Source organism: Zerene cesonia, chromosome 19 (genome assembly GCF_012273895.1).
Source record: "Zerene cesonia ecotype Mississippi chromosome 19, Zerene_cesonia_1.1, whole genome shotgun sequence".
NCBI classification, from domain to species: Eukaryota; Metazoa; Arthropoda; class Insecta; order Lepidoptera; family Pieridae; genus Zerene; species Zerene cesonia.
Window position 1 is genome coordinate 9,363,377 of NC_052120.1, and position 15,195 is coordinate 9,378,571.

The following is a 15,195-nucleotide window of genomic DNA, read 5'->3' on the forward strand; positions in this document are numbered from 1 at the left end:
GCCTTATGATAAGCGAACACCACCGCCCATGAACATTTGATAATATCGGTATTCTGTTGTACAGTTTATTAGGCATCTATAGAATTGACGCACAAACCAAGGATATACCTTATTTTAAGTATTTCACTAAACAAATGTCAAAAACTATTCAATTTATTAGTTTAATAGCATTGAAATGCTTTAAAAATGAGAAATATTTAAAGAATAGAAAAAAATTAACCCCGAGTTATGTAGTGTAATCTTAAGTGGTTTTAAGAAACACTTGTATTAAGATTTATGTGCATGTTATTTTTTTTTTTTTTTATGTCACAGTCGGCAATGGAGCTGGTGGGTCGCCTGATGGTAAGCGCTACCACCGCCCATGAACATTTGTAGAGGCATACGGTCCATTACAGACCTTGCGCCTCCACAAATGGATTGCCGACTTTTTGGGAAAGGATTAAGAAAGGATTGGTGAGAGGAATAAAGGAAAGGACTGGGAAGGCAAGGAAAAGGATATGGATCTCCGGCTCCCCCACTCACCGAACGAAACACAGCAGAATGCTCACGCCGGTCTTCTGTGGGGGTGTGGTACTTCCCCGGTGAGAGCTGGCCCAAGCTGTTAGAATATAAGGGTCCGTTTTTGTTTGAAGCAATGCCTTAAATGTAATTTTAAATAAAGTTAGTTCGTTCCCAGCTTTTTTTTATTCACTGCCTTTAAAAGGGTCTCCTGTCCGACTTAAAAATAAATATAAATATTAATAAAACTTAATTCCCGTGATCTTTTTATGTCTTTATTCTTTAAAAATTCCTCAACTATTCATAATATAAGGTTTTCCTTGAGTACTATGTAAATATGCCGTGAGTCAAATGCTAAAACAAAACACCCACTAAAAACATATTTCTCACATAATATTAATCATTAATCAAACATTTTTATACGCAAATGAATTATTGATAGACATATAGTTTATTATTTTTTGTTATTGAATGTGCGTATTCAATACCAATTAATTAAGAAAAAAATGTTTTTTGTAGTTATTTAAAGAGTCGGCTTCTCGAAATTCTAAATCAATTTGTTCTCTCTTCTCCATAAAGAGTGAGCAAATGAAATTATAGGTAGTTTGAAAATGTCCCGCAGGACAGTCATTGCCTAGTGCGGGATCCAATAAATTCATGTTCGTATCTTAACTTTTAACTTTAGGAACCTTAGACAAGTGTGTGTTACTTGTGTTTTCTATGTCTATCTAAAAGTAATAAAGATTTTTTATTGAATCAAAGGCTTGCTTGCTGAGTAAAATAATTTACATACATTATATGAAAATCATAATAAAACATTAAATATGTATAAAATAATACGAGATAAAATAATATAAGACACAAAAAAGCTCTGGTGTGGAATTAAGGTTGTCTTACCGAGCATTGAAACGGTTTAGGCTAATAAATTATTAAATAATAAGAAGTAAATGAGGGCTTTTTTATATATTTTAAAAATGTTATTAATTTTAATGTACTAATAGGGAAATTTTAAAAAAAAACTAATTTATTAAAACCGAAATTTAACTACTTTCACTATTCAAAGTCATATTTTCAAAAAAAAATATGAAGAACTTAGTAAAATCATTGCATTTTTCCTGATTACCATAAATCAAGATAAAGACTGAACGAATTATCACAAATTAAGTGAAGTCCCGTGTCCCCTAGTGGGGTATGGGGCAGATGATGTACATCCGTTTCACTGATCGATTTTCTATAGGGACAAGTAGGTGATCAGCCTTCTGTGTCCTGCCAGACCGAGACATTTTTTTTTTGTGCGTCCCCACCGGGAATTGAACCCAGGACCCCTCGGTTCTACGCTCACGTGTTAACCACTGAACCAAGGAGGCGGTCGAATTATCACAAATACAATTAGAAAAACTATCAAAACGGCCCTGTGGAGCCGGGACTAGCATTTAGTACAATACAATAGAATACACACAACTAATTAAAAAACGTTGATTTTTATTTCAATTTATCTTTCAAAAGATATTGTTTCACCCCCCTGCAGTATATAGGCAAGTATTCTTCCCATTGTATGTTGGTAGGGTCGCACGGGAACACCCTGCGATCGTGCTCATCTAAAGATGCGATAAGAGATAACGCCCGATTGCATTTTATGAACCACGATGCTATTGAAAACGGCATTAGTAAGTCCCGGAGGTGTATAGCACGGAGGTGTTCTTTTGTATGCCTGAAAGGAAATATATGTATATATACAGGTTAAAAAAAAGCAGTGGTGGTTGAATGGCGAGGGCCTCGGACTTAAAATCGACAAGTCAGTTTATTTTTCAATTTATCTGCACATGTGTAACATCACCACTGCTCAAAACGGTGAAGGAAAACATCGTAAGGAAACCAGCATGTCCAAGGATCAAAAGTTCGACGAAAGTTCGTTAAGTTGACTAAGGCAATAGATATTTACTTTAATATTTTTGCTCACACCTCTTTATTTTATACAGTGATGATTAAAACAAGTTTGTAATTAAATAAATTATAACCTCGTAAACGACGTCTCAAAGCAGTACTAATTTTAGTGTGAGAACAAGACTTAAATCGTCTAGTACCATTATACCATACCTGCTTTAAGGCGTCACGTAAGAGGGTTGCCCTGTGTGAGTGATATTAAATGGCATTTATTTTAAAACTCTCCATTTCATCCCCAAAAAGTTAGAATATTAAGAAAAAGCAGATAATTGAAGAAAAACCTAACAATGAGACATTCAACCTTTATGATAGTTATAAATCTATTTAATTTTTGTCGGATTCTATTCAAATTTTCATTAATAATTATTTTTATTCCCTTAAGTTCAATGCTCACCTCTAATAATAACCTTGATTTTACTAAAATAATATTTAAACATTTTAATTCGCTATTTAAAAAAAAATATCGTCATCCGACAGTTCTAATTCTGTTTAGAATAATTTCTTATAATTAAATAAATGGCTTCAACTCAGACTAGGCAGAAACTAGTATTCTAGTCTAGGCATACGTCGCAGTCTGATTGCATAAATCGCCGTATTACATTACAGCTAGCTGTTTCCAAAAATAGAACCAAGTGTGATGCAGCGGAGAATTCGAAATTAGACACTTTTATTTAAGTTTGGGGGTGGGTTTGGTTCGATTCGTTTTAATTTAAAAACTACACACGTCGACACGCACTAGCGACGTACGTTCCAATCCGACTAATCGTTGACCCGCTGGAATACAAAACGACCAAGTTTTTGCAAACAGCTAGTTATAATGTAATTCGGCGATTTATATAATACAACTGCGACATATATATTGCTCATCCGTCTATTATTCCAACAAACATACACACACAGAGAGACACACTAATACGTACAAAATTGTAGTAGTATAGCATCATGAATTTATTTATTTTGTATTATATAATCAGTAAAGTTGTTTGTAACGAAAATCCATTAAATAATAAAATGTAGGTATACCTAAGTGGAACAAACTTGTTCCCAAGACACAGGGAATTCTAGTGTGGGAGTAAGGGCTCTAAAATCTATATGTCACAATATTTTTGGAAAATAAATTATTGTTTATCGTTATTGTTATTGTTTATTATATATTACTATATATCGAAATACCCGCATATACTGTACATACCATGGTTTATTCCCCCTAATAATCAGACCCACATCAGCAAACAGACAGGGGATTGTATTCCTAAACAATGTCATAATTGTGACTGCAGCTGGTGACATGGTGAATGAAATGTTATGCGCTTTTCTATTACCTGAAACAGATGATATTCCATTGTATTTTATTATTTACTAGCTGCGCCCCGCTGTTTCACCTGCGTAAGTCCGTATCCCGTAAGAATATTGCGATCAAAACCTTTATGTTATTCCAGTTGTCCAGCGGTCTATGTACCAAATTTCAATGCAATCGGTTCAGTAGTTTTTGCATAAAAGAGCAACAAAAACACACACATCCTTACAAACTTTCGCATTTATTATATTAAGTAGGCTAGGAAAACATGAATTAAACAATTTTAACATTTTAAGCACCAACCAACATAAAGAATTGTACCATGCTTGTATAAAATAAAAAAGGTGTGTGTGCGATTCACACATGATAGAAGTGAAACTTCAGTAAATCGACAAAAGAATGAATAAAATAGATATTATTATATTATATTAGAATAAAATATTTTGTATTTGTGTCTCTTACCTGTCGTTTTTCCGTTGCATCAGGTTTGAAATCACAACGATTCTAAAGAAATTTCACTTCAAAAAAATATATCAATATTTTATATACTTACAGTATCCATGTTTTCTACTTTCTTCTAGAAACAAATCAGACGCATAACGCCAAGAGATTGGATTCTGTGAACTACTGCAAATATTGTAGACTAAAACTTCATCAGTCCTGCAAAGAATGTTACAAATTTATTTGTATTACAAACACACAAATTGTGATAACCGAACAGATTATCGAAATAAAAAACTTATAAACGTACAATTATTATAAACCAGATATTGCCTCCATAAATATCAAGACACGTACCATAAAGCTGTATTTTAATGATCACCTTTTTTCATTACTTATCTATTTCCCTTCCACATTGTGAAACAATTTTCATTAACGTAAAAAATAACAAAATTAACCCTCAACTGGGTAAACAACATATATGTGTTTTAACAATTTTTAGAATTACAACACTATAAACTTAAACATAATATAATACAATACCTACTTATTGCCTCTAGCAGCAGCAACCAAAGAGAAGTTTGTGACATAATCCACGGGAATGAGATCGCAGACCGTGTCCCGACTGCCGTACTGCATCGACATCAGTCCCCTGGCGGCGTTGCTGAACGTAGCAGTTGAGGCCACCCAGTTATCAGTCCAGCCCTTTAAAGGCTCATGTAGAATGGGACCCACTATAATAATTATTCAAAATATACTTTACCTTATAATAATTGATAACACTATTTTGTAAAAATTATTATAAAATGGAAATAGCATACAATAAATAATACATGACAGGTTTTGTATACAAACTGGAATTGTTAATAGAGATAAGAAAAATATTACAAATAATGTTGTTTGCATTCGAATACTCGAGCGAACAGAGACAGAAGATCTGTTTCACTAAATACTTACCGACAGAAGGTCGAATGATGATGGAAGGCATCTTCCCTCGATACTCATTCACTAAATGTTCACTAAGCAGTTTCGACAGCGCGTAGATATTTGGATGATGACCTGAAATTTAATTTTTTGAAGTAATAACTACTTAGTAGGTACACCGCGTTACGGTGCCAGGATGGATGCGTTTTATCTGACGCCAATGATTAGATAAACTTAATGTATAACTTCTGTCGGGCGGCCGAGACTCATACGTTTTTTTTTAGTATTAGTAATTTTAACCCCCCAGGCAAAAATGAAAATTTTTCGTAAATTAACTTTAGACATGTAGGAGTCATGTTCCATCTGGAACTATACTGGAACACTGAAATTAGTTATGCTTAAAGCAGTACTAATTTTAGTACTAATTTGGAGGAGAAAAACAGATGAAAACACACAAATGTCAAACCCATACGAACCTATACTACTAAACGATGGTTGCCTACCATCGTTTGTGTCATAAAAATGCAATATCAACACTCAACCATAAACCAATACCTGCCATATACGGTGAAGTAAGTTAAGTTTAGTGCCATTTTGTAGTTATTTTATTTCGTTAGTAAAAATCCGTTTTTAATGTTTTTATTAGTGTTTTTCATTGGCTACACACAGGTGCTTGATAATTAATGTATTTGAACTTTATCTGTGATAGCGAATAATAAACGGAAATTGATAAGAAATTATTAATGAACTAAGATTGTCGATGGGCTATTGGATAACGTTGTTTCGGTACGCGAAAACATGTTTTTAGGTTATGTATTTAAGGGTCAAATTAGTATTGCTCGATTAATAAATACTTTTTTTTATATTTGTTGGTGTTTTTTTTCAAAAATATCGAATATCTCAAAAACGGAGGGACTTTTACTTAACATAAAATACATATTTCTGAACAACGACCTCTACTATATATCTATATAAAATATCATACTGCGCATGCACGATATTAACCATTCATTACTCCACAACCTATATACGCACCATTTTTATAACAGTCTTTTCATTTACAGTATTTATTACGTAGTGCTTTTATACCTTATAGTAAAAATATTTCAATCGTTAAACGTATTTTTAATATGACAACACAACAAAAACTTAATTATAAGTTTTTGTAAATTTTTATGTATAAAAATCCAGTGTCACGATGTATGTTCCCAATCAACTCGACCGATTTTGTTGAAATTTGGATACCAATAATTTATACACTTAATATTTTTTTAATTAATGAATTATTACTCAGCCACAGCAACGCGTGGCCGGGTATGCTAGTGTTAATATATATTATACTAGCTGCGCCCCGCGCTTTCACCCGCGTAAGTCCATATCCCATAGGAATATCGGGATAAAAAGTTGCCTATATGTTATTCCAGTTGTCCAGCTATCTGCTTACCAAATTTCATTGCAATCGGTTCAGTTTTGGCGTGAAAGAGTAACAAACATCCATACATCCATACAAACTTTCGCATTTATAATATTAATAGGATCTGTATGACATTTTGAGTTTTAAAATAAACCTTTCAGTTTTACAATAAGCGTAAAATAAAATAAGCCTTTGTTACTATTTACCGTTTACAACAAAACTTTCTTTCACAATAAATATTTCAAATTGAATGTTGAAATTAGTGTTCCGAGTATCTACAGGTGTTATGTGGTTTTAGTCAACAGTTTGTCTTCCGACAAAAGCCTCTTCTAAATACTTCCATCTCTCTCTTTCCCTCTCTCTTCGCATCCACACTTAACCAGCTACTTTTTAGGTCATCTTAAATGATATAACGTACCTTTAAATTCCTCGATTCTCGCCTCATCAGTACCGTGATGTTCTATGAATTGTGTTACTTCATCCAAATTCTTAATTGGCGGGTAAATTTTTTCGTCAATGGCAATTTTTGGTGCATTTGAAAAAGCAGTAGATAAATAAGCAAACGTCTGGAATGCCAAATTATAACTGTATAAAAAACTGTCTCGATTCAACTATTAATGTCTTTGATATTTGAGAATTAATACAATGCTTTTAAAATTTAGATAAAAGGAATTACAAAACAAAAAAGTAATTTTTGAGTTTATTCTCACAATACAATATTCTTTATAATAAATATAATCACAAGATCAAAAAGTGGTTTTTTAGCTTATTCTCACAAGACAATGTTCTTTATAATAAATATTAGATATACAATAATTAATTACACGAACATGAATTTAGTGGAGGCAATTCATGTTAAATGCCTTATATCGAATTTAATGTGTAACAGTTATTCAAAAATGTAAAAATATGGACATAAATCAATATCTGCACATAACAGATATTAAAAAAAATGTTAATAGTCAATAATTAAAGGTAATTTGTAAAGCTCATGGTGTAATTATATTTAAATGTTTAATGATCCGGCACACTTTGGGCCGTCTTATTATGTTTATGAATTATTTAGATTTAATTATAAATTGTAAATAATTCAAGGTTTATTAAATCTTTAAACTTGTAGTGATGATATAAAGTTTTATATGACGCGCGTTTACTGGAGGGAACCTGTATCACTGTATCCCTTTTTAACAGAATTAAATCGTATTTTACTGTCCTTTCATATTGACCTATCACACCAATAAGTTCCTTGCACCATCACAGCCAATACACTCACCTACTACAAACTCAACCTCCTTCTGATAGCGGTAATCGTTTAAAAATCGATTCCCACTATTGAAAGATAAATACGCTAACACACTTATAACTTAGACCCTAATGGTTTTGTACATATCAATACTGCAGTCTAAACTAAACAACGCTTTTACATTTACAACTACAATTTATCAGAGACTGCAGCTTCGCTCGTGGTACATAGATAGCCTATGTCACTCAGTAAAGAAGTAGTTTGCTAATGGTGTAATTTTTTTAAATCCGTCCTGCAGTTTTTGCGTAAAAGCGTTAAAAACTTTATCACGTTATTAGTGTAGACAAATGAGTTCAGAGTTCAAAAGTTAATAAGCATTCAATAATACCGAATCTAATACAGAATGTAAATAGTAACGTACAATTCAAGAATAAACGAAGTACTGAGCCAAAAAAATATTTCAAACTAGCTACGCCCCGCGGTTTCAGCCGCGTAAGTCTGTATCCCGTAGGAATAACGGAACAAAAAGTTGCATATGTGTTATTGCAGTTGTTCAGCTATCTACGCACCAAAGTTCATTACAATAGGCTTAGTAGTTTTTGCGTGAAAGAGTAACAAACATACACACATCCGCATTTATAATATTAGTAGGAAGGATAGGATTGGATACGATTATATATAAACAATTTGTAACAACTGCTTCATCAGTGAAAAAAAAATAAGAGAAGAAAGCGACATGTCCAACAATCAAAAATTGTTATTTGTTAGTACAAATAAGTTTCTACAGCGGGATTAAAAATGAATTGATAATGATGACAATGAATCCCTTAAAACGTATGTACCACTGCCACTATAAAATGCTTTTAAACCACTAGAAATCCCAGTATATAATTGATGAAACTATCCATACACGTAGTAACAAATGTCAATGCTGTGAAATTTATAATCTGAACGAATCACGGCCCAATAACAATTCCGTCACGGCGTGATGACGGTGTTATAACGTCGAGGAAAGATTGCAATTGATAAAAAATTTTTGCTGATGAAATTCTAAATGAAAAAACATTATGTTTAATTAAGGTGATTAAGATCTTGCTTCTAGATAAGCACCACGTAACTAACCTTAGTCTCTATGTGTTTTGTTCATATGTTTTTATGTACATCGCAATTTATGAGCTTACTAGCTGCGACCCGCGGTTTCACCCGCGTAAGTCTGTATCCCGTAGGAATATCGGGATAAAAAGTTGTCCATGTGTTAATCCAAATGTCCAGTTATCTACGTATTAAATTTCATTGCAATTGGTTCATTGAATTTTGCGTGAAAGAGTAACAAACATCCATACATCCTTACAAACTTTCGCGTTTATAATATTAATAGGATTAATAAAAAATTGAAATTATATATACATGGTGTCCTGCTGATGGTTTTCTTTTCCCAATGGTACTTATAGTTTTGCAAACGCTGACTACGGAAAAAAGACTTAAACAAATTTTTATTAAAATAATTTGATGGCTATTCTGCTATTTAAATTTTTTTGGTTCTATCGACTTTTTTGTGTTAAAAGTCATGTTATCGTCGGCATAAAATTGAAACATTTTTAAGACAAAACTACCAGGCTTATGAAAAAAAATTAATACACGAACACTGTATTCGCAAACATAATTTTTTTCTTACATTATCAAACAGTTACAGAAGATTGCCACTTCCGTGCATCGTTTCGTTACTTTCGATCGTTTACCCTTTTTTTATAGGGGGGAAATCTTGCATAGATACCCACGGCCCCCGGGGAAAAGGTCGTCGCTTATGTCGGATTCCTACCGACTAAAACCCCACTGTGTTTCGTCAAGCCGCGTAAGTGAAGGAGCAACGGGTGCTTGTAAGATTCGTCCGCGACCCCCTCGGCATTTTGCCTTCTCGGCCTTTTGGCTAAGATCAAAGTGTAGTATCTGTTCTTTTCAGCTTAGTCATTTACCCCTACATTTCTGGTAAAATAAAGAAAGTTCATTACTCACTTCCAATTTTTTCATACTCTTAGCTAAGTCCATCACTTTCTTGGTCCCTTCAAAATTAACAGCCATCGTTGTTCTAAAAGGATCTGCAAAGCGAACTGTAGCCGCTGAATGGAATACTACGGAAACCTAAAAATAATGTTATAAAATTTACTCTTATACTTACGTTAATAATATAAAGCTGAATCGTTTTCTTCCAGTATTTTATGTTTATTCTCTAATAGCCTTTGCCCACGGCTCCGCACGCGTTCATTCAACCTTCCTCTTGTATCAATCAATTTATTAAAAAAAATCCGTCATAATCCGATGTGTAGTTTTAAAGATTTAAGCATTTGTTTTATACTATGTAGTAAATAAATTCGGCGTTAAATACTTATAAAATAATTGTTTTTAACGCCTCATACTTTCAAGTTGCAATTCATCTAAATCGGCTCAGTAGCGGTAGTAGATTATTCTTTACTAAAGCATCACGCCAAAACAAATAAATGCATTTTCTAACTATAGGTACAACGTACATCATGATCATCATCAGCCCATATATGTTCCCACTGCTGGGATACAAACCTCCTATGAGGGTACAATGTACATACTTATTTTTTTTAATATGGTTAATTTTAAAAATGCTTAGAATATCCTATCACATAATTATATTAATGAAATGGAATACTAAAGGAAACCTTTCGCTTGAATAGATTTTGGCGCCTATTGAATTTTGTGTCACGACGGTAATATAATTTGCCTTCCAATAATCAATAGGCAACACAAAATATTAAATAATTGTATAGGAATTGAAAATTGGCTCAAACGAAATTCGATTGCTTTGATCTAATTTATTACCATGACAAATAGTGATTAATTAGCATTTACTAATAATAAAACTTTTAAAATGCCAATAGTTTTCTTAAATAACAGTACAAAAACTAACCTGATCAATCAATTTCTGTTCGTCTTCATCTTTTATACCCAACCTAGGGGAAGTCACGTCTCCTTCGATGGCAATTACCTTCTTTAAATCATTTGGTCTTACTTCTTTTAATTTATCAAATATCTGAAAAAAAAGTTTGAAGGTTTAACGATTGAAATGAATTGATTTAACAATAAACTATACCGATATTAAATACATAATTATTATTATCATATTGTCTAGAAATCCTACTATACGATAGTAATAAATAAATGCGAAAGTTTGTAAGGAGGTGTGTGTGATTGTTGGTCTTTTACGCAAAATCTGCTGAACCGATTGCAATGAAATTAGGTACGTAAGAAGCTGGACAACTGGAATAACATATAGGCAACTTTTTATCCCGATATTCTTACGGGATACGGACTTACGCGGATGAAACCGCGGGGCGTAGCTAGTAAAGTCAATATTACAATGACTTTAGTTTGAATTTGCCGCGCTTTTTTGATTATGTGCTCGAGTTGGTAATATCAGTGGTAATAGACTGTAAGGCACAATATTGTCAGTGGCGGATTTACCAGCAGGCTGAGTAGGCTCGAGCCTAGGGCGGCAGATTTTGGGGGCGGCAAATTTGGGGAACGATTTTTTTTTTTTCCACCTCATAGAAATCAAAAAGATTTTTTACCAAATGTTTGTGTAAATAGGATACATAACCCCGCCTATACATCATTGAGCTTCGATTAGCTCAAAAATAGACCGAAAAATTATTTTACATGCAATTTCAACGAAATTGTTGCATTGTAGAAATAATGTATGAAATGACAATAATTGTTGAGGCAAGGGCGGCAAAAACTATTCAGCCTATACCCTGAAAATTTGTAAATCCGCCACTGAATATTGTCTATGTTATCATATGAAGAGTTTGTTAGAGATTAATAAATTTATTATTCACTTAAATAAAGTATTCTATTACTAGTTGTTATACAAATCTTACCGGTACATCAAATATATTTTGAAGTCTTCTCTCAACGCCTTCCCCTTTCTTGGATCTGATCAAGATGTATATCGCTTCAATATCTTTGCAATTATACAGCAGACGCTCTACGAACAGCTGCAATCATGTGAAAAATTTACGAAATATTAAAAAAACAAAACATAACATACATAGACTATATATAGGTGTTGGCGCCGGCTAATAGGTAATTGATTAAATTTCTTTAAAAGTAAATTTGTTAGAACTCCTTATTTTAAAAATGGCTGTTTACTTAATCTTACCAATTTTTTTATTAATAATTTAATCGCTATAACGGACTTCGCACTTTCACTTCGTCACCCTTAAAAGCAGGCAGCGCATACGCAGAGACAAAGCATCTGCAAATGTTCATGGGCGGTGGTGATCGCTTACCATCAGGCGAACCATCAGCCCAATTGCCCACTACGGTAATCAAAGCTAAAGTAATCTGCTTTGTTAGTTTAAAAAATCTTTAGAGTAATGTTTTTAAATATAACAATAAATCCATACCTTCCCTAGGAACCCAGTAGCGCCTGTAATGAAAACAGATTTCCCTGCATAATAATCAGCCACTCGTATGTATTTGTTGTCTGGGACTGCGCTTCTGCGTACAAAGTATTTATTATAAAATGTAAAGAAAACATACAATCCCTCAATGCGTTTATTTCCATGATCAGAGATATAAATATAAAATAGCAAGATAGGATAACACCTCCCTAATTATGATACAGTAAACACTTGTAGTACATTAATTCAACAAACTAGATAGATAGATAGATAGATTGAACGTTTATTAAAAGAACACATTAAAGACACGCCAATTACGACGGAGACAAATGATACAATGACTAATATACACATTCGAATGTAGGATAGCTGTAAAGCTTTCCAAGATGATTCACCCGCATCATTTGCTACTGAAAGCTTTGACCTTAAGCTTTTTGTTTGGGCGTGATATCACTTGGTAGTTATTTATGTAAGTTACGTTGTACTGCCCTAAAATTTCCATTAATTGTAACATTTGCACCCGCATGTGCCCGTATGTAACTTAAGCTCTATAAATTAGTATATTAATTAGATTTTACCTCGTTCAGTGATGTTTTACCAAATAACTTATTTGTTAACTTTTAAATGTGATAACGTACGACAGTGACATCGTCCTTTCAACTGACTTCCAAAAAAGGAGGTTATCAATTCGACACCTTTCTTTGTGTTTGTTACCTCATAACTTTTTACTGGGTGAACCGATGTTTATGGTGCTTTTCTTATTAGAAACCTGGTGTCTCCAATATGGTCCCATTTAAATTTAGTCTAGTACTGACAGATTGATTTATTTACAAAAATCCCAATAAATGAAGAAAATAATAATCATGATGTTCTGTACCGTAATAAAAGTTTTAGATAACTAATAAATTAATAAAAGTGATTCTTTAGGACCGAAGTCTCGCGGTTCCGCCAATTTAACTGTGGAGTTGAGTCGGTACGTCACTGCATCTTGCTGTGAGTCCGACATAACCCCATGTCCTTTCCCCGAGTTTGTTGTGTATGCGTATATGAATTATCAACTATAAAAAAGGGCTCTCGAGTTTCCCTTTTTACGTAAATTGTTTAATTTGCTTAAACTTTAATATGGACAAATTTATATTTTTATGATTGATAATTATAATAATATACATAGTGTTATCACAAAACACAAATCTATAAATCACAATTTCTCAGTAAAATAAACAGAGAGTACGTTTTTTTTTTATGTCATAGCGGGCAACTGAGCTGGTGGTTCGCCTGATGGTAAACGATCACCACCGCCCATGAACATTCCCACAGGCTTAACCCTCTGAGAATGCGCTGCCCGCTTTTAAAGCATAAGGGATATGGAAAGGATTGATGAATGGGAAGAAGGTGGGTATGTGGTACTTTCTCGGTGCGATCTGGCCCAATTCGTGCCGAAGCATGCTCGACTCAAAAGTGTGTGTGAGTGTGCAGTGGTGGAATTAGAGGCTCTGTAAATTACCTGGTTTGAAAAGGTAAGGGATAAGGAAAGTCGATCACAGGAATAAAGAAAGTAACTGAGAAGTGAACGAAAAAAGATATGTCCCTTTCGCCCCTCAGTTGCAGCATTTCTGACTTACGTTTTGATTGACCTCTAGACGACTTTGTTCTATGACTGTATAAATTTATTAGACCGTGGCACAGTACTAGAACTGGAACTATTTAATAATATATTTTTTGTTGCATTCGTGTTATGTTGTTAGCGTGAAATATTGATTATGAAAAACCTCAACAAATCTAAATTAAAAAGAAATGAATGAATGCTAATGTAAAAGATATTTTTGTTAAAAAAAAAATAGTATAACAATGGTGTTTACTGCTTAATTATTTCTTATATACTAGTTATAACTCACATTTAATGTTAAGTATTAGTTATTTCTAAGGTTGAAGAAAGGCATTTAATTAGACTAGTTTTAACTAAAGAAGACGAGTCCTAATGAAATACGGGTTTTAATTATAATATGAAATAGACACCTTTATAGACGTACAGATAAATAGACAGCAATAAAATCACTGTGTTGAGATAATTTGACCAGACTCGTGGTAGTTTCGACAAAAAACATCCTTCAACTCGTGACTGTTTCAAAATTTCTCAACGTATCAGTGTTAGCCGAAATGTCAAAAAATGTTGGGCACGCCGATGGTCGCATTATCTTGGACACATATATTGTATATACATCTTGTTCTTATGCAATACAATTTTATGGATAATAGGTAATTTGTGACCGTTCCATACTAATAAAGAGTCAGGATAGTGTTGAAACCGTAGGACATTTTAGTAAGATTAAGTATGCAAAGGATCGATTTTATGGACTAGAAATGGTGAGGAAAAGGAAATGGGCCTCCGACTTGGCCAGTCATAGTTTGTGTTTGTATGTTTACCCTATTCGTGCGGAGGCGTGCTCGTTTGTTTGTTTGTTTGAATTCGATAATATCAGGAACTTACGAACCGATTTCTAAAATTCTTTCATCCTTAGGAATGTCCGAGTTGCTTGACTGCTAAATGAGCTGTGTATGAACCACGAGCGAAGCCGGGCCGGACTACTAGTTTTAATACAAGAACAACTTACATAACTAATCGATTGTGTCATTAATAAAAGCATATTTTAAAACGAGCAATTTATAGAAAAAGCGTCATATTAGTGAACTCTAATGATAAATTAATACGATTTTAATTTAATGAAACGATTTCTATTTTGGAATGCAAAGATGTTATGTATATTTAGACAATCAATTAAAAAATTGGGGATTTGTGGGAATTTAATATAGTATGGTTATATAGCAAGAGTATCGTAAAATTTCTGAATGTGAAGTTAGGTAGAATGTATTAAGATCATAAGTATGAAGGTAAAGCATAGCTTAAGGTTGTGTCAAGCAAAGTTGTCATTCATTTATTGTATTTTAATAAATAAGTTCCTATATTTATATAAATAAAAATTTTTCCCACACATTTTGAGAGGTT

The 15,195-nt window shown here is 33.2% G+C and overlaps 1 protein-coding gene and 1 pseudogene across 1 annotated transcript; one reads left to right on the forward strand and one right to left on the reverse strand.

Moving 5' to 3' along the window:
* Positions 1-2,162: 2,162 nt before the first annotated feature.
* LOC119834361 (putative fatty acyl-CoA reductase CG5065) lies at positions 2,163-13,197 on the reverse strand. The gene is made up of 10 exons (XM_038358705.1): positions 13,133-13,197; positions 12,195-12,288; positions 11,667-11,783; positions 10,697-10,819; positions 9,775-9,900; positions 6,937-7,084; positions 5,138-5,239; positions 4,728-4,914; positions 4,293-4,399; positions 2,163-2,209 (listed from the first exon to the last, which is right to left on the reverse strand). The coding sequence occupies exons 1-10, from the start codon at positions 13,195-13,197 to the stop codon at positions 2,163-2,165; spliced, it is 1,116 nt and encodes a 371-aa protein (XP_038214633.1).
* LOC119834736 lies at positions 9,669-9,796 on the forward strand (annotated as a pseudogene).
* Positions 13,198-15,195: the final 1,998 nt, after the last annotated feature.

What these genes read in the sequence shown, in the direction of transcription:
- LOC119834361 (XM_038358705.1), bottom strand. Translation starts at nt 13,197, where the DNA reads ATGTCGGACTCACAGCAAGATGCAGTGACGTACCGACTCAACTCCACA. An exon ending in ACAGTTAAATTGGCGGAACC is followed by an intron (nt 12,289 to 13,132) that starts GCGAGACTTCGG and finishes CTTTGTACGCAG; the next exon opens with AAGCGCAGTCCCAGACAACA. An exon ending in AACAGAAATTGATTGATCAG is followed by an intron (nt 9,901 to 10,696) that starts GTTAGTTTTTGT and finishes CATTATTTTTAG; the next exon opens with GTTTCCGTAGTATTCCATTC.